General features: G+C 36.6%; 1 protein-coding gene across 3 annotated transcripts in view; it reads right to left on the minus strand.

Annotated features, from left to right (window-relative positions):
- Positions 1 to 25992, minus strand: part of PALLD (palladin, cytoskeletal associated protein) — a 193579-nt gene that overhangs the window by 95364 nt on the left and 72223 nt on the right. For 2 of the 3 annotated variants that reach the window (XM_037377182.1, XM_037377192.1), the window contains exons 5-9: positions 25074 to 25148; positions 22252 to 22393; positions 21914 to 21937; positions 13996 to 14115; positions 12879 to 13221 (exon numbers count right to left, since the gene is read on the minus strand). In XM_037377182.1, coding sequence (XP_037233079.1) covers positions 12879 to 13221; positions 13996 to 14115; positions 21914 to 21937; positions 22252 to 22393; positions 25074 to 25148 — 704 coding nt within the window. The remainder of the gene's footprint in view (positions 1 to 12878; positions 13222 to 13995; positions 14116 to 21913; positions 21938 to 22251; positions 22394 to 25073; positions 25149 to 25992) is intronic. The other variant, XM_037377202.1, reaches the window with a different exon arrangement.

Genomic DNA, 25992 nt, shown 5'->3' on the forward strand with positions numbered 1-25992 from the left:
GGAGTTGAACATGCAGCTGGGGCAGAGAATGGAAACTTAAAGTAGAACAGAAACAGTTTTCACCAGTAATTTTAGGAATTTGTCTTTTCTCCTCCTATTCAGTCACTTCTTCATCACTGTAGGTGCCATTGCTACACTTTCCCATCTCTCTGCAAATACAACTGTTTGTGCAATTAGACTCTCAAGTGACAGAAATAGTATTTCTGTTAAATTATAATTATTTATTTATGTTATCTCAGAGCCCCACAATTTATTTTTTATTCTTCTGTTCCAAATCAGTTACTAGGTGACCTATGAAGCAAAATTCACAGTTGCATTAGAGAAATTTCAAAATCAATAATTACTAGTAGAAGTACACAATGCAAGATTCCCAATAGTTCTACCACTGTACAGCAGAAGGAAAGATAAACTCACCCTGAAGGAGACCTGTATTTGCTGATTTTCACAGTGAGGGGTTTGTCTGGCTTTGAGTAAACAGTGGAAAAATTGAAGGGATTTGGGGAGAGACTGCTACGTTTGAAGAGACAAGACCTGAGGGGAGGGGGGCAGAACAGGGGATAGGCAGGAAAGGGAACAACATAGGACAACAAAAGAAGTGGAAAGGAACAATGCTATTATACTGCTCAGTCCCTATGGAAGTTTCAGCAACTCTTTTTCCTTCCAAATGAGTGAACATGCCCTCATATTTTTCTGAAGCATAGGGTGAAACTCAGTAACAGTATAAATCAATTGCAGGTGTTTCTTTGGAGTCTGATTTTCTAGGCTACTCCTTATAGCAGCTTTGTCTCTTCAGTTACCAGACCTCAAGGGACTGTAAATCCACAATGAGAAATAAAAACCAGCAACAGTAGGAGCAAATGAACTCATGGATAAAGATCCTGGGCCAAAAGTATTTATGTTAAAGTAAAACCCGTTTATACTCCACTGTCATGAAAAAAAAACACCAAACCAACCAAAAAAAACCAACCACAACAAAAGCAACAAAAACATTTCTCCCAGTAGAGTTACTGAGCAGGAGGCCACTGTCACTGGAACAGCAGGAGTTCTGAAGCCACAGCTTCACATACAGATGTTTTAAGTTGGTATTACTGCCGTTAAGAGCCTACTGCTCCCAGCCCCCACCGCAGTGCCACACAAACATTTATGCAGGCATCTGCTACATGTACTACTTTCATCTGGCATGCACCGTGGGGCTAGGCTGGCTGAGGGGAGGCCAGAACAGGGTGACAGCAGCTTTGACTTATGCTCGTGGAAAGTGCATCCGTGAGACCACAGCCTGAACTAATCCTCTCACATCTTTCAGTACTAGCATGTTGAAAGTAGGCCAAAGCAGAAGAGGCCTCCTGGAACGTGTATCACAAATATTATCTACTACTGAGAATCCATAAAAAGCATGAAAAAAAGGTAATATAAGCTACAGAAGGCTGGAAACTTTTCAGACTTCCAACCATCCAAGAAAAGTAGGTTTGCTACAGCTACTTTAAAAGCACCTCCTTCAGTTGCTGTGATCAGGATTTCTTGCTCTGAAATCAATCTTAGCATCAAAAATTCTATGACAGAACAAAGCTGTGTGTGTACAGTAAAAACATTCTTGAAACAAAATACTTTTCTAAGCTTTCCATGGAGTATTTGTGGGTCATTGGGTTATTACAACTACCCACTAAAAATAGTAACTTAAAGTGTGTAATTAATTGGTCAAGAAACAGCTACTGTCTTCTCTCTTTCCCAGAGCATGTTTACAGTGATTTGGAGTAACCTGCCCTGCTTTGGCAGGCTGTCTCAAACTGACTGAGCCGAATAAACCAGTTTTAAAGGGACAGCTTTACTTTACCTGAAACATCTTTTGGCAGTTTGGTAAAACAAGAGTGTATCAAATGTAGTTTGCATCTAAAGCTATATTTTTGGGGGTTTGTTTAATAATATACTCACACAAAAGTGCCCTTGCAACTATGCACTGCCAAAAAACTCCAGATAATGTAGGCTCACTGCAGAAATTGCAAATGCACTATCACAGTTTTACATTTTCTGTGCTGCTTTGGCAGCTTTATTTTGTCATAAATAATGTTTATTAAAAAAAAAAAAAAGTTTACTCCAGTTTAGCAACCTTAGCTTAGATGACTACAAACTGACTTCTAACAGATTGTGTGAAGACTGTGAAGATTGACCTCTAAGTGACTGTGTGAAACCAGCCTCATCAGTGAGACTCACAGTCGACACATACTGAAGATAAACAGATGGCAAAGCTTAATTGATCAGATTAAGTGAGCTGTGAAAACCTCATATGAAGTATCAAAAGAAGCATCAACTTTCGAGTGATGCTCGAGTCCTGTCCTACATACAGGATGGAACTAACTCATGCAGTTAATCTAGCAATTAATAGTCTCAATCTGGAACCAGCGTTTTCCTGTACTGGAGCAAAAGAGAAAAAAAAATATAGCCATTTTTGATAGTTTAATGGAACAATTCTGGCTGGGCCTTAGCTTAGTTGGTCTCTTGATCCATCAGTTGTATAGCCAAATTGACACCGTGTCTACCCCAGTGGAGAGATAGTGGGTTCTTCAGATTTGTTCCTGGAAGACTGATGTTGAGGAGGTTGTTGAAAACACAGTTCTTGGCAAACAAAGCCAAGAGAGAAAAGCTACGTGTTAATAGTGTGATTACTATTAACTAACAGATAATCTGTGAAGGATTAGAGGCATACAACATCCTAATACTCTTGAAGTAGCAGTATGCTGCATCTATTCCATCAATAAACCTGGAACCAGCTTCAGGGATCTATATTCAAACACAGCTGTCAAACGGGAAAAACAAGAGCAAAACAACCAACCAAGAAAACCTTTAACAAACAAAAATGACAGCAAAAGTCTTTCCAGGTAAATACCACAAAATCAAAAATGAACTCACATTCAGCATATCACATGTGTAATGCAATGACTGTCATACATAATTTCTAAACTGGTAAGATTGAAGAGGTTTCTAGGTACTAGTAAACCTAGGTCTGTTGTTGAAAGTGCATCTTTGAGACCACAGCCTAAAGTAATCTTCTCACATCTTTCAATACTGGCACGTTCAAAGTAGGCCAAAGCAGAAGAGGCCTCCTGGAGTGTGTATCACAAATATTAATATTTTATATTGCTATTTATTATGTATAATAATAATATATTATATATTATATCGACATTATTATAATATTTTAAATATACTGTAAGTGAAAAGTTTTAGGTTAAAAATATTTTAAATGAAGGAATCTTTTAAAAGGACTAACAGGAATCCACACACACATGCATACACTCTTATCCACTATCACAACCACAGACCTAACCAACTTATATTTAATTTTAGATAACTTTTGTTCATAAAAGAAAGAATCTGATAACACCATTATTTCCACATTCTAGAAGATGTGCATATTATCATTGTTCTGAGGACTGGTAAGGAATGTAGCTGGGTTCTACTCGAATCAGCACAAGACTAAAGTATCTTTCTTACACACAGAAAGATAATTACCATGGTCTGCAAGTATTCAGAAGAGACTAAATGATTAGTATCTGAAAAAACCCTTCTCCTTTCTTTCATGGTAACATATATAGCTTATTTCAAGGGGTCTTATAAAAGTCTATCCCTTTCCAACCCAAAAAAGAAAAGGATTTAGTGGTATCAAACAAGAACAAAATCCATTTGAATTTCTGGCTAAAATAAGCTACAATATTACTGGGTTTTAAAATCAGTTTCCAAGAAGCTACATACACATAGGGTGTTAAACGGATATTCTAGTAAAGCCAAAGAAAATCAGAGTCAAGTCATTGTAAATGAAAATAGGGGTCTGAAAGTTTATGGTTTAGCTATTTATAAAGTTTGACATTGATAACTAAAACAAAACTTATAAAAATAACTTTGTCTTCTCAGAATTGATTTTGCATTGGTACCAGAGATAGAATACTCAATATTTTATGTTTATGATACTTCTTTCTCGTTTTAGAGATAATATTTCTCTCTCATTCATTTTTTTCTGAAGGTGAAGTGAGTAACGTTCCTTCTGATCACAAATTAAAGAAGTAAAACACTTGGGCTGTAACCCAACTGTTTTCTGACAGCTTATGACAAGTCCTTTTGACCATATCTAAAAATAGATTCTGATTTATGGAGAATACTAACTCGTATAAAACAATAATTAGAACCAGTTACAATGTTTAAAAGCATATGGATTCCAATACAAGCAAGAGCAAATGGACACAGAGAATTCAAAGAATTTCCTACATATTTTCAGCACGGTCAACAATCAATAGCCAACATACAAAGCTGATGAAGTTACTGTCTGAAATCTGGACTCTTATAAACGTTATTCTGTCCTTAAATAATGCTGTACTGCATTTTCCCTTGGCCAAAAGTTGATGTAGTTTCCCCGATGTTTTTCTGAAACATTCCATGGGTGCGTAAAAACGAAATACACAAGTGCTATGCAACAAGTTGAATACAAACAGCCATTTCCTGTCTTTAATATTTCCTTTAAGAAGTTACATATACGTTATCCAAATCCCCAGTCGTTGGTTCACAAGACACTAAGATCATACCAGTACTCATCTGTTACCACATTTTAACTTCTATCTGTAAAGCTTTGCAGAATATTGTTATCCAGAGCACTGATGTTACGTTTCAATCCAAATATTGCCTGATCAGGGCTTGGCAGTAAAGAGCTTGCTCTTTCACTGTTTGAGTATAAGCTGGGATTTAGATGTGGCTTCAGCAAGGGTTCTTAGTATGTGCATCCTTTTTGGAAGGATCAGATTTTATCTTTCAAGGCTGTACTTCTGTTTTGAATTTTGTTTGCCATAGAGAAAAGACGTTAACATACTATACCAATATTTACTACAAAGAGGTAATATTTTCTAAGTTTTACTATTTATGCCATTACCTATACTAGTATTAATGGTATGGTAGTAGTAAATGAATAAAAAGAAACACATGTATTGATCTCATATTGTACTAGTAAATTTGTCCAGGGGTGGGTGTCAGCTATAGAATGTCATTAATTGCTGACTCACACTTTCAGTATTTTTTCAGAAGAGTTAAACGATGGTTTTTGAAATTACCATTTGTTCCAGTGACTCCGAAGTTTGTCCTGAATTTGCTTTATCTCATTTTGGAAACAAAGGCATCGGTTATTTAATGGCCTAAATCCATGTCTACTGTTAGAAGCATTATTCAGTGAGCAACAAAGTCTTTCTTTAAGTCACATAGCACTTTTTTTTTTCTTAAATAAAGGCTAACTTTACCTTACTTTAGTCAGGATGGTTCTCTGGCAGAAATCAGAGAGGCTTTACCTACTAAATTGTTCTTATCTCAACCCCTGAGTTTTACATTCCTTTCTGATTCTCCTCCCCATCCCTCTGGGTCGGGGGGAGTGAGCAAGTGGCTGCATGGTGCTTGTTTGCTGGCTGGGGTTAAACCACAACACAGTGCATCCCCAGGAAGTTGCTCAGAAGGCAAATATGACAGACATACTATTATCAGTACTTCAGAACTTAGTGTTCCTCTTTCCTGCAAACCAAACACAAAATGAGGAATACCATCTGTCTCTGTTTTGAAGCTTCAGCATCTACTTGCTACAGCTAAAGCGAGAAGTCCTGGAAAATGGATTTGTCTGCACTGAGGCAGAGCAAAACAAAGGTAGTGCAAAACAAAATCTGAATCTTTTCTCACCTCCCTCCTTCTACCTAGAAAAAGATGGTATTTTTACATTTTCAAAATTACATGTAGAGTGGATAATTATATGGTCAAGGATGGGACAATATCAAAGCAAATGTGGTTGCAGGCCATTTTCAAAGCCATATAAATATGGAGTAAGTACATATGATGATTAGTCTGCAAGGATTAGCGTGCAAGGGGGCATTTAATCAGTTTGAGAATGCTATCCTGTGATACCAAGAGAATCCTTGAATGTTTCTATAGGAACTCCCTATACAAAAGCCACCCTGAGAACCTCTCAGAAAATGCTCCATATTAGAAAAACAGAACACTTGGATTTGCTTTGTTTGATCGTTTCCAAGTATTAAATCCATGCAGTCATTTCAGCAAGAAGGAAGGAAACAAAACCCAACAGAAACATTTCAAAAGTCAAAATGTTTCATCCTAATGTTTTTAATTCACAATTATAAGACTACTATAAGCTGTTTGCAGAGAAACAGTACAACACTTCCTCCTGTATTTTCTGGTTCAAAGGTGCATCACAAAACTGCTGGCATACTGAGCTACTAAACCTTGTAACAGAAAAAAACCAAACCACGCCAAATGCATGATCTGGCCCACACCTCCACAACCTTTGCTATCTTTAGTCTGAAATGCCGTTTGATTATTTATACATCCACATGATTCCATATACTTCCAGCACCTACTGAAAACGAAGAAGCTTCTCAGCACTTAGGCCAAGTTTCTAGTTTCTACCTGCCTCTTAGAAAAAAGCCTACTCATGGTACCTTGAAAGGAACTGGGAGTAACAGTTGGTAACAAAGGTGTGAAAGAGGCAACAGAGGTACAAAGCAGCAGTCAAGCAAAAAAGACAGGAAGAGCACTCTTGGAGGCACTAAAGATTTTTACAAGCTTACAGCATGTGTTTAACTGAAAGTTTAAAATGCACAGACTCAAACAAGCGGCTAAACCTGTGTACTCGCAGCCCAGAAAGTCAACCATATCCTGGCTGCATCAAAAGAAATGTGACCAGCAGGATAAGGGAAGTGATTCTCTCTACTCTGCTCTCATGGGACCCCATCTGGAATACTGTGTTCAGCTCTGGGGTCCCAAACAGAAGAAGGGCATGGACCTGTTGGAGCAAGTCCAGGCCGGGAAGCTGATCAGAGGCTGGAGCACCTCTCCTGTGAAGACGGGCTGAGAGAGTTGGGGGTGTTCAGCCTGGAGAAGAGAAGGCTCCGGGGAGACCTTACAGCAGCCTCCCAGTACCTAACGGGGGCCCTACAAGAAAGCTGGAGAGGGGCTTTTTAGCAGGGCTTGTAGCAATAGGACAAGGAGGAACAGCTTTAAACTGAGAGTAGATTTACATTAGCTATTAGGAAGAAACTCTTCAGTATGAGGGTGGTGAGACACTGGCACAGGTTGCCCAGAGTAGTTGTGGATGCCCCATCCCTGGCAATGTTCAAGGCCAGGCTGGACGGGGCTGGGAGCAACCTGGTCTAGTGGAAGGTGTCCCTACCCATGATCCTATTGATTTTCCTCAATTTTCCTGCTTATCCTATAACCTGGATTAATTTCAGTGTTAAAATAAAAACCTGAAGAGACAGAAATCCTGTGTGCAGATTACACTGTCAGCACACACACTACACATATTTCAGAACTGATTCAAGGACGTTTGACTTTTCCTGTTACAATGCTGATTAGCTTTTATGTAAGCAGGATGTACAGTTAGTTGTCTCCATCTACTAAAGGTCAGAAAACATAAGTGCCAAAAGAAAGAAAAAAATAAAGAATACATTTATCACCTACCTTTAACCTTTCTTGGTGTTGGTATCTATTGTTACAAAGAGATTTAGACTTCTATTTCTGCAGATTTTAAAAGGCTTAAAGTTCATGTAGGACTACCCTTTAACACTACGTTGACAAAGGCATTTGTAAAAAGGAAATTTCTCAGCAATAACTGCCACTGTTTTTAGATTATGCTATTCCTTGGTCTGAAATATGCAATTAAAGTCACTGAAAGCAGAACATGCACAAACCCCCAATTAATTATTTTTATTTACACTTTCAAGTTACTATCTGTTCTAAGGTTTTCATTAAAGACACTTTAGGAACTGGAAAAAAGTGACATTGTATTGCTGAGCAGGCTGCCTTTAACAGAAGATTGACTAGCACGTAATTCAAGTTATTTGTCCCGATTTTGAGGAACATGACAGAAATTGTTGACACATTTTCATGTGACTTTAAGTGTCTAAATGAGGAATCATGAAAGTCACTGGGATTAGAACTGTCTCATGAAACTGTGTTTAGGACAATATGAACAAACAGATCACTAATATGCAGCATCAGATCCATCTGAACAGCAGTTACAGAATTTTGAGGTGGGACTGGATTAATTTTATATCTTTTTAAGTTCAGATTTTTTCACAGTGACCTAGGATCACTAAGGAAGTCAACCAATGTCTTGGTTTAAACTAATCTATTGCAATCAGTCTACAGGTGTGCCATGAGACATTATAGTACTTCTTGTTCCTTCTTAGGATTTGCAACTTTTGCACAAGAAAATGCCAACAAATCCCTATTTCTTAGTATATTCTTTCATAAAGCCTCCTCTATTTTTATATATTATTTGTTATTAGTAAATCATAAACTCTAGTCCTAGTATAAAAAGTACCTTTTGATTAGTGGCCACTGAAATGGAAATTCTTAACAAAAGTTTTCCTTAGTTTCTCTCTAACGCCATTAAAAAAGACTGGTATGAAATAAGAGAGAAGTAAAAGCACCACAAATGAACCATTTATAAATTAACATTGAACATATAGAAAATGCTCAGGACTTGTACTATAATTGAGTGATTAACTTTGTGTGCAGTTATTCTGCTTTACATTTTAGCAAATTTTGTTAGCATTAATTATTTCTACTAGAGTAGAAAATACATGTAGATCAGTTTTATTTTGGGTAGACTTTATTAGCAAGATAAGGATCCAAATATCCTTGCCAACCTTGAAAGAGCACAGCAGATGAAACTAAAGAGATGGAGCTGGATGGACCTTTGCTTATGAATGTGAAGTTACATGTTTACTGTGATCACTAATTCCTAGACAAAACAAGTGTGTCAGTTTCCTTACACAGATGAAGACTTTCTTTTTGATTTCCAACTCAAATGCTATGAATGTTTACAACTTTGAATTTTGTTCATCCTTATGGAATATGGGAACCTCAATTATACATTACTTCATGCCTTTTTTCTATCAGAAAGTGTTATGGGGGATGCTAACCAGTGTCTTATTCTCTGTAAGAGTGTGTATTTGTAATGTGACTTTTCAGATTCCATGGAATTTGAAATTATTGCTTTGTGATTTAAATTATTATTAGTATAACTTCACAATTTTTTGTAATAGCCATGTTTTCTTTTTATCTTTGCATTTCTGTAATGACAAAATTTCACTTCCCACATTTTTGCTGTAGCAAATAAATCTTGAATATATATCGTACATAATTCTGATTGACAGTTGTAATTCAAAATTAATAATAACTGCTTTTGGTTTTTAACATAGCTGTTGGAGAAATATGGAAAACCCACTAGGACATAGTTCATTTCTGAATAACACATAAGAGGTGGGAATATCTTTCCCATAGTTGAAAAAAGCTGTGTTTCTTTCGGTTTCATACAAATAATGACAGCAGAGCTCAGCTTGGTACATCATTCAAGCTATGCAAGAATGGTTTTGTATTCAGGTTTTTATCAGTAGATGCAGTAACTTCAAACAAAAAATTGTGTAAATCGGTGTTTCACATTCAAGTTGAGCATTTCTGCGGTCAGTCTTTCCTAATTTAGGCTGCTAAAGCAAATCACATGCATATATACCTCAGTAGAACGGATGGAAACCAGTTTTCCTGCATTACATTTCTTCTCACCATTTCTAGAATGTTGTTGTTCTGCATAAGAACAAATGTGAAGCCTTCAAAGCTCCTAGCACAAGCATCTGTTCTCTGGGCTTTAGTGGCCTAGGCTCTCTTAGACAGGTTAAGGACTTACATCTGACTTTTGTACATTCAAAGGCATTGATCATTAGATTGTTGGCTATTCTCACATGTTCTTTTTCTATCCAGCTCTTCCTAGTATAGTCTAAACAGTGACTTACTACTTGTATGCATCAAATACTATTATTAAGGAAGTAATAATTTCTTGAATGGAAGTTCTTCATTTGAAACCATGGACATGTTATACACAGTTCTACAGAACAGTGTCCTGGCTTTTTTGCAGACTGAGGGTTATGAGGGGTTTAAGGCAGCACTTTCACACAGAGGCTACATACTGAAAATAATATTAACACTTATTTGCCTAACTTGAGAGATGCAACCTATCTGAGGATACCATACATTTATGGGGATACTTCTGAAAGCTTATCTATGCATTAAACCGATATTGCCTCGAAAAGTTCAATGCACACTAATAGCTCAACCTCACCAAATAGGTCACAGCAGCAGAGATCAAAATTGCAGAAATCTGGGGGTTTTTGGTCTCAGCTTAACAGTCCTTCCTCTCTTGTCTACACAAACTCATGTTGCAAACAGGGCATGATAAAACAGTGTGTCTTTTAACCATATTTAGTGTTATTGTCTTCTAAATTCCGTGTTAGCAAAATATCTGGTATTGACTGCTTTCCCAGTTAATCCTGTATATACTTTTCCCAGAAAATTCTGTATATTAACACATTAAACTCTGTCTTAAATAATCTCAGCACCAGAGTGAGGCAACAACTAATATGCCTTAAGAATTACTTAAGTGTCTGCAACCACAAACTGAGCATTTTGTAGGACTTTAAAAACACCTTTCAAGCCTCAAAACAACTACAATAACTCTCTGTAATGTGCCAGCTCTTGCATTGGACTGAATTGTGGTAAATCATTACTTATAGGTGTTGGTTACAGGTGTATTGCCAAGGTGCAAATGTATTTCATACTTCAAGATGGTATTCAGTCTCTACTTGATAAACTACAGTAATAATAATAATTAAAAAAACCCCACACCAAACCAGCCCATCATTCCCAAACTCTTTTCAATTACGTTCAATGCTGGCTGAATAAACTACTTTCAGAGAGTTCACAGATAAACCTGTTAAGTAATTGATGAGTTAAGATAAGCCTTAAAAAACAAGGTTGTTTAGGAGATGTACAATCAAGAGTCAGTCTTCATCAAAAACAAAACTCACCAATGATATTCACAAGTTTCAAGCTTTCTACATAGCCAACATTACTTTAAATGCTTACATAATTTTTTTTAAAAAAGATTATAATAAACATGTTTGCTATTATGTCATTGCTAATATAGGCTGCTTCTGTCATCAAATAGTAATACTCTTTAGACAGATATAACTCCATAGAGGAGTTCTCTTCAAGAGGGATCATTCTCATAGTCGAGAGAGCTACTTACTACTCAGCTAACTTTAATGCAATTATTTCATCAGCTTTGATTTGGGATGAAGTTTCCCAAATGCCAAAAGCTGATTTCAAGTCCCTGCAGCCAGATGTTCCTTTTCTTCCTCCTGTTAGCACCCTTTCCCTTTCTTATGCTATCACTATACTCGGGAGCAAAGTACTTGGCTGAGAGGAAGGCAAGATTTCCATTTCTGGCAGCAGCATAGACTTACGCTGTCTTTGGCCAAGCAAAACTTATATTGACTGCAATCAAGATCGGTCTCTTGTGCATGAAGTGTTGTTAATGGCAAAATATAGGACTCAAGTGCAATTGCACTAGGGATTCCAAGGTCATCTATTTGGACATCAGCAACCAAAAGGATTCTTATAATAGCATCCCTCTCACATAACTGTATACAACGTCCACCTCTGTTGATATGTTGACTCTACATTTAAAAACACAACAAACTTTGCACAAGTAGCAGTGAACATTATACAACGGGAAATTTACCACACAGCCTTCTTTCCTTTATCTAGGGCAACTCCACTTCTGGGAAAGAAAGCTCTGGGGTGAAATTTGCTTTTTACTGTGCTGCTGGAGCTGCTATCTCCTTTCTTCACAAATGGGTATTGCAACAGATGTTCTGGGTACAGGACCACCTGGCTCACTCCACATTATGAATCATCTGCAACTTGCCAGCCTCAGCAACCTCCCCCCCATAAATGCAATCACTACCATACATACTGTTATTCCATCACTCTTTCTACTTCTTCCACCCCTCCTCTTCTACAGTTATCAGACACTGCTTAGAATGACAAAAAGCAATAGAAAAAAAGTGGTAGGTGCAGAAAGTGAATCCTGTTGGCTTGCTGTCTGAAGCATGTGTTTTTGTGTGTTTAAAATCTGCATGATTGCTAAAAGAACAGTATTTTTATATTTTGCAAGTTATCCTGTGAGAACATGTAATTAAGCAAATGACCTTGCTAAGCTTGAAGACCATATTTAATGCTTCTTCTTAAACACATTTTTGTAATTAATAATCCCTTATGATTATTGATGCAAATATAATAGCATTTTAATTCCTTTGTCACTCCAAAAATTCTTGGGGGAAATGGAAAAGAGGAGTCTGCACAATGCTAAAACCAAGCTGTAAGTTACCAGTTGGCATAAGATCACTCTTGCACAAGTAAGGTTATCATCACTAACATAGGGTAAAAATATTCATACAATTTTATCTTATTTCATTCTTCCCTTCTTGAGTTTCTCATTTTCAGATTTTTAGTTCAAAAGAGCTACTGCAATCTGGCTGACAGCTGTATGAGTTACATGTTATATGTATAAACACTGCACACCTCCACTGACTACACAAAACCAAGAACATTCAGCTTAACAATAGCTAACCAGCGTTGAAACAGGAACAGTGTGTAAAAATCTCAGGCCACTATGACATTTAGGTACAGAGATCCAAGAATAAAAACCTTAGATCAACAGCCACTACCGCTTATTTCTTTTTTGTGACTTTATCTTAATCTTTCTATAGAATTAGGTATGTATTATGTACTTCCCTTTTATGTAGCACTATAAGAAAGAGCACAGTTCTCTCCTGTATTCAGCTCTTTGGGAAATAAGTCACAGCAGTAAGAAGCTTGTTCAAGGGACAGGCACAGTCATTGTCCATTATTTGTCTGACACTAAATTGTTCCAGACAAAAATTGGCTTTCCACAAATATTGAGTTTATAGGAAACAAGAAAACAAATAAGAAATACTCACAGCTTTGGTTTGGCAAGCACAGGTGGTGGCTCTTTTGTGGGTGAAAGCAAGACAGCTGGAGGTGGGGTGGATTTATCACCATTTGGCTTGCTGTTAATCATTCCATTTACTCCATGAATCGGATGGATGCCATTTTTTTTTTCCTCAGATGCATTGAGCTGCAGTTGAAGGGCTGTCACACCAGATCTCTGCTCAGTGTTGTTTGCTTGGTGGGTCTCTGTATGTTTCTTAAGAGGAAGCTCAAGAGAGCTAATTTCAGCTGGAGGAAGAGGTGGGAAACGATGGAAATCATCACTGTTGGATTCTCTTGTCAGTGATTCATGACTAGAGCTTTCTGAGTTCGCTAAAAGAAATCAAAAAGAACATCTCTCTGACAAGTCCTAGACAAAGTACATAGTATGTACACACTGTATTTTCAGTTTGTCAAAGGTGAGGTCCGGTTCTGTGCAGATATTTTTCTATACTTCCTTTTGATAATTTACGCTGACATAGATACCTGACTGGCTATTCATTTTCTGATTTTGCCCCATGCAAAAGGCCCAATAAGGAACCTTATGGATCTCTCTAAATCTGTTTCCGGAATCTAGCTGCTAACAGACTGGCAAGTACAGAAAACAACAGCTGAAACAGCATTTCCTCTTCCTGGAGTCTCAGCATCATTTAAGAACAAACCGTTTAAAACAACAGCTTTAGTATGTATGTATACATGGCACGTTTGCAATGGCAGTTGCGTTAGTGCATTCCACAACAATATGCATGTAAACATACTATAAAACTAAACATACCATGTCACAGTTTCTTATTTTACAAAAGGCACATGCCCCCTTTGGTAGCTAGTCTAATCTGCTTTAATTTTGCCTCTGCTGCCATCTAGTCTCAGAACCCTAATGCTTAAAAATATGCCAGGCTTGTTACAGGCACTTAAAAATACATTTTATATGAAAAAAAATGTGAGACTACGAAACATTCAGTTTGGCTTATATGAATGCTCCGAGGTTAATGAAACCCCTGTCTTACAGCAGCCCTTTTCTACAAGGGAAGCAGGCTGATAACTTCACAGGTAAATGAATTCTCTAAAATGTATTGTTAAAAATTCCTCTTTCCCTTCATCCCATACCTGAGCAGACAGTTAGTTGTGCACTGCTTGTTACTGAACCATGTTCGTTTGTTGCTGTGCATGTGAAAAGTCCTGAATCTTCAGGAAAAGTTTCTGCAATTACAAGGGTACATATCTCTTCTGGAAATAAACAGAAAAATAAACTGCATCATAAACTATTTAAAGTACTGTGTAATGTTTTTGCACTGTATGTCGGTAGGACACCAGAAAGTGCTACTTATACAAAGAAATGCTGGGAGAACTGCAGGAGAGCTTCCAACATAAACAGCTTTAATAAAAACCACTTTGTATCTAAAACAAGTAAATTCATCAAGTTAAGTTTCCAAAAGGGGCCTGTCTTGAACAATAATTTTGCAGAGATGTCACCCCCAGTATCTTCATTTTTATGCAGGATAGTACTAATTCATACAAATGTATTGGTTTCCATACACAATTAATACTTGGAAGCTCTTGTTGGGCCTCTAAGTATCACCACCAATATGAATGTCATGTCGTTTCTTCTTTCCCTAAAGTTTTCTGTATTTAATGCAACATTTCAGATCAAATCCCATTCCCAGTAAAATAAGAAAGCATTGCGCCATTACTTTCAATTAACTTTTCTGTATAAATTGACCGGAACTAAAAATTCTGGATGCATAAATATTCCCCTTATGCAGTTTGGGAAGATAATTTCTGTCTCTGTCAGAACAGCAGTGAGAATGGATGAACTGAAAACATAAGACAAAACAGCATCCCCAGAAACTCTTCAGAATCCTGTGACAGATGTAGTCTGTGGCTGTTTGAAATCTGGGCATTCTACTTTGATATGCCATAGTACATGCTTTAATCATACAGGGCCTTAGTCAAAACCTTGTATGGCTGGACAGTTCATGTTTCAGGTTGGGTCTCACAGTAATGTTTTCGTTATCAATTTCATTATCAATTATCAAATCAATTAATCCATTTATAATGGGCATGTTTAATGATCGAGGCATATTTTTTCCAGATTCTTCAAAGAAGTCACTTTATTTTGTCTACTTGTATTTTAGTCTTTATAAAAATTCACTGTACAGCTAATCCTAATAACTAATATTTACACAACATACTTAAATAATTTTAGACCTGAACAGTTACATTGTGAGTTTTCTTAATTAATTAGGGTTTATTTTGCTTATGGTTATTTTCTACTCTCAAAACCAAACCAGGGAAGTTTTATAGAACTCAGTTTCATTTAAAAAAAATAGAAATTGCATTTTGGATACGACATTTACACGGAATATAACATATTATCACAAAATCAATGGAATATAGCTAATAAAAACAAACTGAAAAGTGAGAAAAAATATTTCAGACTCCAATAACTTTCACAATAAAATTACTCTGTAGAAGAGGTTCAGTAACGTAAGCTTCACTTCTTTTAGTTCAAAGAAGGAAAACATTTTCCAACAGTTCTTTTTATTTCTTTCCTAATTTTCATTGTGGAATGGTAGACCACCATCTCATTTAGACAGTTAACAAAGATGTTATGGAATTTTTCCGACTATAAATGACATCATATCCAAAAACTTCCTGTAATAGAAATGGGCTAAAAATGAATGACTAACTAAATATTTGGCACAGTTATTTTTCAGACAGCAGAATGTGCTTTTTTTTTTGGCAACACAAACCAGTCATTCTGTGTAGCTGCAAGAGGCATATCTGGTAGCAAGCTGGATTTTACCTGACCCAGATTAAGATTAATGACTCTTGAAAGGTCTTATCAGGAAAGTAACAGGTAACACAAGCTAGTTTTTGAACTACTGAGATCAGCTTTTTTTAGTCTTGGTGTGTTGTAAGCAGCTGAAGCTATATTGTTAACCACACATGCATACTCCTGGATTGAACTGGCTCTGGGGATGCAATCTGATCCAGGCAGCACACTAGTTTCCTGTTCATTTAACAGCAGAATTCTGAAAGCTGGGTATTTCAGGATTGCAAAAGAAAATCACTCCCACCATGCTGCAAACTGCTGTTTGAATGAGGGCAGAGGTACTACAAAATAGAACAACCAGCAGAATTCCTATTTTCCAAACAGCAGAGCTAATTAATACACGACATTCTTGCAATTTTTAAAGTATGTAAAATGATCACATGACAAGAGCTGATTTTCACTCTTCAATGATAAAAGAATTCCAGTGGATCCTACCATGATTAAATTTGTTTACTGAAACAGTATATTTGAAAATTATACATGGTAATGTGCAGTAATCCTTGCAAAAGAATTTGGAAGCAAATTAGTGATGAAAATAATCAGAGTTTAAAACTCAGTCCTCATCCAGATGAACAAACTTCAGCATATTTGTGATCAATCATGAGAAAACTGGCTAAACTGAAAACATAAAAAAAAAACCTTATGAACTAATCAAAAGGCAGCTTGGCCAAAAAGTATGTGCAAGCAACACATTGCTGTTGTCTTGATTTATTTTGCTCCCCCAAAACCAAGAATCACTGACTTCCAGGTCCTTGCTAAAAGGCCTACCTACCGTGGAAAACAGAAATGAAACACTGATTTGAAAAAAGAAATGTTCTTTAAAGATTTCCATAACATGCTCTGGATACATAGTGCTATGAGTTTTTTTTTAGCTTTACGTCCTGACTTACGTAATTATTTTTCTTTCTGTTACTGTGCTAAGTAGAATCTGATGATTTGAAGTAAATAATGTCTGTTCTACTTCCTGGCAATCATCAGCTGACAAATAATTTCATCACAAAAATGTGTTCCAGAAAGCAGCTCTGAAATGCTGTTCTCAGGGCCTTAAAACACATTTAACACTTGACTAAATGAATACAAAAGCATTCTGTTCACTGAAACATGTAAAATGCTTAGGCATGCAAGTACTTGACAATTTTGTCAGTTATTTAGAAAGAAAGATTACATTTTACAGAGTAATCCTTTCCCTTTATGGTTCATGAGTCCATTAGGGAGAATAATCTTTGGTAAAACAGAAAACTGTTTCATTTTAACAAATTTCATCATTGACAATATGTTTACTTCAGAATGTTTCTATGTATTAAATTAAAGGTAGCGTAGTTCTTATATCTGCAGCTTTATCTTCAAATGTGATCATTAGCTTCCTCCACTGTAACTCACATACACTCCTGGGAGATAATTAGTAGTAGTTCATTATGATGCAACACACAGAGCTATTTCTATAGATGTAGGTTCAGAGCCTTAAGTTTTCTGCTACACAAAGGCAGCAGGTAGTCACAGTGGTAAAAATCAAAATGCAACCCTGCCATCTTGTAGACAACTTGTCTTTTATTCTCCCTCTTGTTCCCCTAGCCATCAGATGTTTAACCACAGTTTAACAGCAAAGCAATATGCCCATCTGATAACTTCTCATTTAGGTATCTGTGCATCTTTTGTATAAAGAGAACAGGGAAGTGTGAAAATAGAGAGTAACTGAATATGTGGAGTAGCATAATAGATGGTAGTATTGCAGACCTGTAGATGCCTTAACTTGCAGTAACACAATGAAAAAAGTATTTAATTTACCTGTTTCTGATGATCACTATTGTCTACACCTTTACCCATCTGGCCAGCAATTTTGGCTTATTAGGTTTTATGCCACTCAATAAATGAAGAGACAAATTTTTAAAAGTTATAAAGAACTGAGTGTGTTTGAAGATACCGCAAACAGCACTTTAAAAATACTGAGAAGAAAACAGAACAACAGCAAGTATGATTGTGGGCAATATAATGCGGGGAACAAGAAAGCACAATCTAAAAGAAGTGATGACTGTCTTTTGAGATGTTTTTGGTGAACGTGCTTAAGAAAAAAAAAACATGTATACGTGGCAATTCTCTGGCAATCTAGAGAAAAGTTACTTCATATAGTTTTCTACTTACATGCCATCAGACAATTGTTTTAATGTAATTCAATACAGTTTGTGGCTGCCTCCAGACAGCTGAGTAATGGTCAAAAGATCAACAGCTGGCAAATGACTCCATGGGATTTTTCACTCTCAGGCAGCCTGCTCTTTGAAGGATTCAATCAGTATAAAGTCAAAACGTCCAAGAAAGAAGTACAGAGCAGGTAATTTGACAATCTGTGATGTTGGCTTTAAGTAATCTGACTAGCTATTAATTCACAAAGCAGTCTGGAGAGATTTGTGATTCAAAGATTTCTGTCTAGACAGAAAAAGGAGTGCAAAATGCATTAGGGTAGATAGAATGTACCCCCAAAAAGTAGCCACCCACCCTCACCTTCCTTCTTAATTTTTCACCTGTGTGAGTTCATGGAAGATTTTTCTTCTGAATCATTAATATTGGTGTAGCAAAGGATGACCAATGTTTTTGAGCACTATGAAGTATTGATGGTTGGAATTTGGTTGATAACCAGCAATTAAAGTCAGACTACAACCTGTTAAATTTTATGTAAAATTCCATGGAGGTTGTACACTTGGAAACATTTTTAGAAATCATGTCCATCTTTCAAAATTCTGAATAATTATCTAGCATAGGCATGCTGTTTTCCATATCAATCTTGCACATATGTTCACACCATCCGCACTGAACAGCAGTTGTTTGTTTGCATATGAACCATTTCCTCTGCAGGTATTGTTTCATCTGGCTTCTGAAGAGTATGAATTGCATCATAAACCAATGCTGTACCTGTTACATTTCTGGTACCCACCCAGCTTCCTGTTGTAGAAATTTTAAGATCCTTCATGACATCCTAAAAAACAGTGTTACTTATTGCCAGTATTACTACTAACACATAAAACACTGCTCATCATTTACACCAAAAGGAAATATTTACATTTTGCCTAAACTTAATTTACATTCCCCTTGCATGCACAGAGTCAATTCCTACACAAATGAGTCAATAAGCGAATGTCATTAGTTTTAGTGGTGAGTAAGATACTGCATATTATTTAATAAGGCTTAGTAGGAACTGATACATGGACAAATCTTACAGGGACAGTACTTAGATCAGGGGTCCTCAAACTTTTTAAACAGGGGGCCAGCGCACGGATGAAGTGGCAGGAAGTCATCTGCGGCTGCTTGGTTTCCTCCCCCAACCCCCGGCAGGGGTGGGGGGGTTCTGTAAATATGGGGTGCTGGACTGACGACCCTGGGGGGCCGTATCCAGGCCGTAGTTTGAGGACCCCTGACTTAGATAAATGAATCCAGGGAGAATAAAATAACAAACTGAAACTCTTTTATAGGTTATGGACAGCAGGAAAGTGCTTATAAATATATATTACAAAAGAATTACAGGCATGGAGGAAGAAAAAAAAAAAAAGATTGCTGTCAGGCATTCACTACTGTTAGGTCTATTGGTCTATTAAACCACAACAATACAGACACAAAAACAGTTTTTTGAGATGCCTTGCTACTCTTGCCTTGCCACTCTTACCTTGCCACCTACCTGAGAGTGGTATGAGATACCTTGATATTAAATAACTTTTCTGTATCTGAGAAAACCCAAGAAATGCACCTTTCATTTAAGGATCCATTCCCTAGTACTTTTTAGAAGGCTTTATGTATCTTCTCCCAGGGTCTGCAAGCTAACCAGACAGGGGAGTGAGAGTGTTCAGCACCATCAGCATGATGGCACAAGTTTGTGAGAGGACTGGAAAAGTGATAATCTTTTTGGACTCAGAATCCCACCTTCTATTTCCCATTTCAGGTAGCATCTATGAAAGGAAATTGTTAGCTTCGTGAACTATCATGAATATTTTTACTTATTCCACAGTAGTATCTGTCAGATAGGCTACATGAACCTTGCAACTAACAATACTGAAAATTACTTAGTTTTCCATCAAAAAAAATCTTCTTGTAAGAGGCATAATATATGATTTCCTTTGTACTCGACTATTCACACAATGGAATTTGAACCTTTTGTCTCAAGCAAACAAGTGCTTCTCCTTTCTACCAGATAACACTGCATTCCTACTCCAAAATATCTTGTTCATGTAGCATTATAGACATTATGGTGCCTAAAGAGGGTGAAGGAATAAAAAGAGATTACCAAAAATGGGTAAACATTACTCATGATTGTGAGTTTTGACAGAACTTTCAAATACCGGTATTAAAAACCCCATCCTAATATATTCTAGTAAATTTAGACTTCATAGAATCCTTTCCATAAAGTTTCAGTCCTTTCAGGTATTTTCTATCATGTTAAAGAAGAGAGTGAATGCAGTTCAAATGATTTTGTAGAAAAGAAGCTCCTAGTAACAACAGTGCGCTAGGTATACTAGGTACTATTCTCATAGTGTGGGTAGATTAAATCTAGAAAAGATGTTACTACTTGGATAGGAAATAAGTTTCTCTGGGATGGGGAAAAAAGTCAACCCACTGATCTTTTTTTTTAAAGATACCAAGAAAACAGCTAAGTTGAGAGGCTGATTTTGTAATATGTATTACAGGAGAATTTTCCAAGAAAGATACAGAATTGAATAAATTTCAACACAAATCAATTCTCCATTATTTATTTTCATATCCAAAAGCTTGTTACCGTATTGGAACTCTTCTCAAATTGTTTTGTACTGTAACTTACAATCTTTAAACCTTAAAGTTTGGATTACAATTATAAACTACCAATAGCCCATTGTTAGCACTCGGACATGTTTTAATTCCTCATTAGAGGTTAACTTGGTTTTCCAGCACTCTTCTTTCATTCTAGTGCCTCACAGTTCAAGCCTCCACAGATAAAATCATTTAGTCACATGTATTCTGGGCATCAGCTGTTTAACTAGAGGTGATGATGCTGCACACCACAATTAATAATATTAACTGTCAAGACAGAGCATGCATGTGGGGGGGGGCATGCACACACATCTGTGGTTTTATATATGTTTATGTATGATGGTCATGAAGTAAAATAGGTATATAACAATTTTGTGAAGTAGTAAGAGAACAAGTGAGTACCAGACAAAGAAAAGCAGGAGCTTTTCCCCTCTTTGCCTCTTCTCTTTTCCATGAAAGTTAAGAGAAAGCTGCATTTCGCCTAGGATTAACTCTTCACTGCTTTTTCCTAGCCCATATCCTCATAACCACACTGCTACCTTATAAATATCACTCAGCGGCTAATTCTGTTCTCCCTGCAAAGACTACCAATGTGACCCCTCCAAGCTTAAAACACCCCTCCATTGCTAAGGTCCTTCAGAGACACTTGGAGAACACCCAGGTCTTAGAAAACTTTTCTGTTTTATTTTTCTACTCCATAATTAAAACTCTCTCCAAATTCAAGCATATTCAAGCACAACCAGCCACCCTTTTAAATCAAGGCTTGGACCTTATCACTGTCTTCTCTTCTACGAGTTGTTTGACTTAGAAACATTAAAGAACAAACATTCTTAGCCTTTTAGCATCCACTTACTAGTCAAGAAACTACCACAGCATATAAGGATGTATAATGGGAAAATGAAGCAGCCAGAGAAAACATGTAGTTGGAAGAACACTTTCCTTGCTGAAATGTAGGACTTTTATCTTGCAAATAGGCTAGAAAAATTCAATGTGCCTTTGTTTTTGAGGATCAGTTTTTACTTGCATTTAAGACACTTCACATCAGGCAAGCTAGACTGGCAAAACCAGCATTTAGTGGTTGGGTGTTAAGAAACTCTTGAGTACAATTTGGGTAATGGAATTTTGTGGGATTTGTTCTTTTTCCTCAGTAGCATGCAAATTGCTCATTTTCTGAGAATGAAGTTTGCTTCAAAGTTTAAGCTGTGAGACTCTCCTTGCTGGTCTAAATGAATTTACTGTTTAACTAATAAAGGAATTGATATAAAGAACAGTGTAAAGTATGGATAGTGTGATAAAGAAACATTGTCTTTAAGGGGGTTTCATATTATCAGTGCTCAGCAGAATACACTTTTCTATTTATGGCTTCAGTACAAACTCAAAGAGCTAGTGAATCAAGAGATTATTTTTTCATATGATGCTTACCAGGTTCATTTGCAGATCGTGGCTCTGCATATCACATCACAAGGAGGGGAAACAAACAAGAAAAATAGTATTAAAGATTACATTTATAAACAACATTATACTGAATTAACATATTATACTGAAATACTGTAGAACAGTACAGAATCTGTGCAGACACATTAAAACGTAAGGAATACTTAAATTGTCTGTCGGTAGCAGTAGTTCAATTATTACTCTAGCCATTATAATTGCTGAAATGTGAGAAAGAGAAGACTATCCAAAACTCAATCCTGACAGGCTAATTTCATTATCTTTTCCCATCCTGTATCAAAAGTAGCCGCTTCAGTTTATTGCCTTACTTTTTTGGAGAATTCTGAAGTCTGGAGAATCTTGAATTTCAACGCCCTGTCGAAACCACTTAACATGAATGGGAGGGGGTCCTCTGACCCTGCATTCCAATACCACGACTTGTCCCTCAGATGCTGTGGAGTTTTGTAGCTCCTGAAATATAACAATCACAACTCAAATGAACTGGGAGCATTTTACATTCTTAAAAGTAGTCTTTTCTTCCCTTTGTATTTCCACTTCATTTTATTGTGCCATTACGTTTTTGCAATAGACATTTTCTGTGAGCTGTATTTTCACTCTGATTAAATCTAATATATCAGCTATACAGTTAAAAATGACTGAATAGGTTATTTTCAAATACATTCTTAATATGACCAAAGATGGAATCGGTATAGAAGTATTTAATTTGTCAGACCATCACAAACAGAGAGTTGCAGTCTGACCTTTCAGTTTTCATCCTTCCACAAGATGAAATGAAAATTCTGCAACTAACTACACATTGATTGACTTGGTCCGGAGAGAGTAGCTGTGCTGCTTTCAGGTCAACCTCTAGAATGTGGAGTTGCTTTTCCTCTGAGCCATTTATAACCAACCAAGCAAAATTAGATGACATAAATACAATAAGGACTTTTGTATGGATAGCTTCTGAGACAGTATTATGGCTGAAATAAATTCTTACACACATCTGAAAAACTGCAGGAATGGTCTAAATCTTTGATGAATAACTGCAGTGAAAGAAGAGAAACACAGTATTTTAAGTAGCAGAATTGACAGGAGACAGCTACTTTTTTTGCCTTTGCTATCCCTCTTAAAATTATAAATGAGAGTCTTTTTACTGTACTGGCTGTCTCCTTGCCTTTCCAGTTTATTAATAAGGTTTAGGCCTTGATGCAGCAAAGCACTTGAAGTTAGGTCTAAGTTCAGAGTTCTGCCTAGTTACTATTCACAGATCTCTAGTTAATCAAACACGTAAGAATTTTGTTACATGGAAACATAAAAATGTTTGGATTGCTGCATGAAGCTTGTAGAGAAAGAAATTTATGTTAGGAAGCTGTATTAAGTATATATTTTTTTGTTCATATCTGGTTTGTTTCTTCTGTAATTAATGTTGGTTTTGTTTAATATGTTCCAACTGACTTAAGCCAGTTAATACTGGATTTCAGGGACAAGAGACAGGTGAATTGGGAAGGAACAGTGGAGTTCTGATTGCTTTGGTAGTTTCTGAATGAGGGCTGGATTTCTCCTGTTTCCCACACTTATTATGAAGTTGCCTGGCTCCCTACCTTGCAGTAACCATAGTCTCTACTCCCTTGTACCTCCACTATTCACTCTCCTATGATACCTGCAGTATCAGTGCAGAATTATGAGGGACAGTGTCAGACCTTTCCTGGCATGAGAAAGAGATATGATGGAGCCAAGCTAGACAGCTGTGCAGAACAGGGTTTACTCATCTCTAAGCAAAACTACTTGCTGTCCTATATTATCTTTTAGTCAATTTTTTTCTGAAGCAATAACCAGAAATCCCTTCTTATCTTCATTTAGACTTCAACAAATAGTGATTAAGTAATAATTACTGCTATGGAAATGATGGTTTGAGGCATAATGAAAATCATATTTTCTATTAAATTTTTATTTTAGAGATTAGGGAACTATGCTGTCTTTTTGTGTTACCTAATTCCCAGTTCTAAAGTTAGATTTGGGATGAAAGTGAAGATAAATATTGACTTAAATATTTACTTAAGAATTACTGAATGAAAGTTTCCCTTCTAAAAGGTCCATTTATCAGAAATGGTGTGGCCAGCAGGGCAAGGGCAGTGACTGTCCCCCTGCGCTCGGCACTGGTGAGGCCGCACCTCAGGTACCGTGTTCAGGTTTGGGCCCCTCACTGCAAGAGGGACAATGAGGTGCTGGAGCGTGTCCAGAGATGGGCAGCGAGGCTGGTGGGGGGTCTGGAGCACAAGTCTTGTCAGGGGCGGCTGAGGGAACCGGGGTGTTCAGCCTGGAGAAAAAGAAGGCTCAGGGGGGACCTTATTGCTGCCTACAACCACCTGAAAGGAAGTTGTAGTGAGATGGGTGTTGGTCTCCTCTCCCAAGTAACAAGCAATAGGTCAAGAGGAAACAGCCTCAACTTGCACCAGGGGAGGTTTAGATTGGATATTAGGAAAAATTTCTTCACTGAAAGGGTTGTCAGTCATTGGAACAGGCTGCCCAGAGAAGCGGTTGAGTCACCATCCCTGAGGGTATTTAAAAGACTGTAGATGTGGCACTAAGGGACATGGTTTAGTGGTGGGCTTGGCAGTCCTGGGTTAATGGTTGGACTTGATGATCTTAAAGGTCTTTTCCAACCTGAACGATTCTATGATTCTGTGCCTTACATTTTACAAGACATCCCAACATCTGAACTGCTTTTTAAACTAACACAACTGCATGGCTTTTTTTTTTTTCTAAAATGAAGTAAAAAACACTGTTACTTGCTCTTGCCAGTAGGTAAATTATTGTGAATGAAGCTTTGTCATGACTATGATGTGTAATTGGTGCCTACTTTATTTTATTTTACAAAGATTTCTTAATGGAGGACAGTCATGGGCATAAGACAAACACATACAGAATATTCATGTTATTCCACTAGTGATTTTAATAGGGTAGAATGCATAAGAACTTCATTGTTGCAGTTGAAAAGTATTTTCTTAGGAAGTCATTAATACTGAAAAGGATAATGAAAACTGTAAAAGTTTTAACACAATCAAACATTCCTACATTAGGATAAATCATTTTGATATTTCCTTCCGGACTATTGGAGTATGATGTAGAAGTCATGATGAATAAAACTTACCTTTGTAAAAATGGGTGCAGAATAGATAGGCTTGGGTCCATCCAGACGGTGCAGATACGAAGTAGGGCTTTGAACCTGCAAAGCAACGCAACAATGCTATAAAATGGAAAGTCTATTAGTTTCAATAATATATATATATATGATAATGCAAACTCTTAAATGTACAGTCTTATTATGGTGTTCTTGTTCTTACATGCTTCTTGAGTGGCATCACTATTTCACATCTGTTATACTTCTGAAATCAAAATGCAAACTTTAAAGGCTTCTGTACTTCCCATGAAAATTTTATATCCAACTGTCTTTGCCTTGAAGTATTTTGAGAGTTTGACTCCTGTTAACATCATTCAAGGAAGCTCTTTGCATTGAAGCATTTTTGCCTCTCCTGTTACTACATCCCTTGGCTGATGTAGTAAGAAATAAATTCAGGTACCTAAAAGCTTACCAAGGTTAGCCAAAGAAATAGAAGAGAATTTACCATGTACAGTCTAGCAGAGATTTTTATTTTATTTATATTTTATAATTCATATACAAAGTAAGCCACAGTGGCATTAAAACTTAGTATAAACTAATGAACATTGATTTTCTACATTTAACTTCTAGATAGTAAAACTTAATTTTCTCTAAAAGGGCCAGAAAAATCACTTCAATATTTAATTTAATAACAAAATTTAAAACTTTTGATAAAAAATATTGTAGGCATTCATTTGTATTACAGTCTTTCGGAATTGGAAGAAGTCACTATTAAGTGATATACTCTGTAATTTTCATCATCACAGATATGTCAGCTGATCACATGCTGTGTTGATACACATTGTGTAAGAATCCGTGTGTATATTTACTTTTATGCCCCATTCACTAGATATATACTTAAATTTTAAAAATTATCATTATCTTATAACTTAATTTTAATATATATATT

The sequence above is a fragment of the Falco rusticolus genome, chromosome 1 (genome assembly GCF_015220075.1).
Source record: "Falco rusticolus isolate bFalRus1 chromosome 1, bFalRus1.pri, whole genome shotgun sequence".
Lineage (NCBI taxonomy): Eukaryota > Metazoa > Chordata > Aves > Falconiformes > Falconidae > Falco > Falco rusticolus.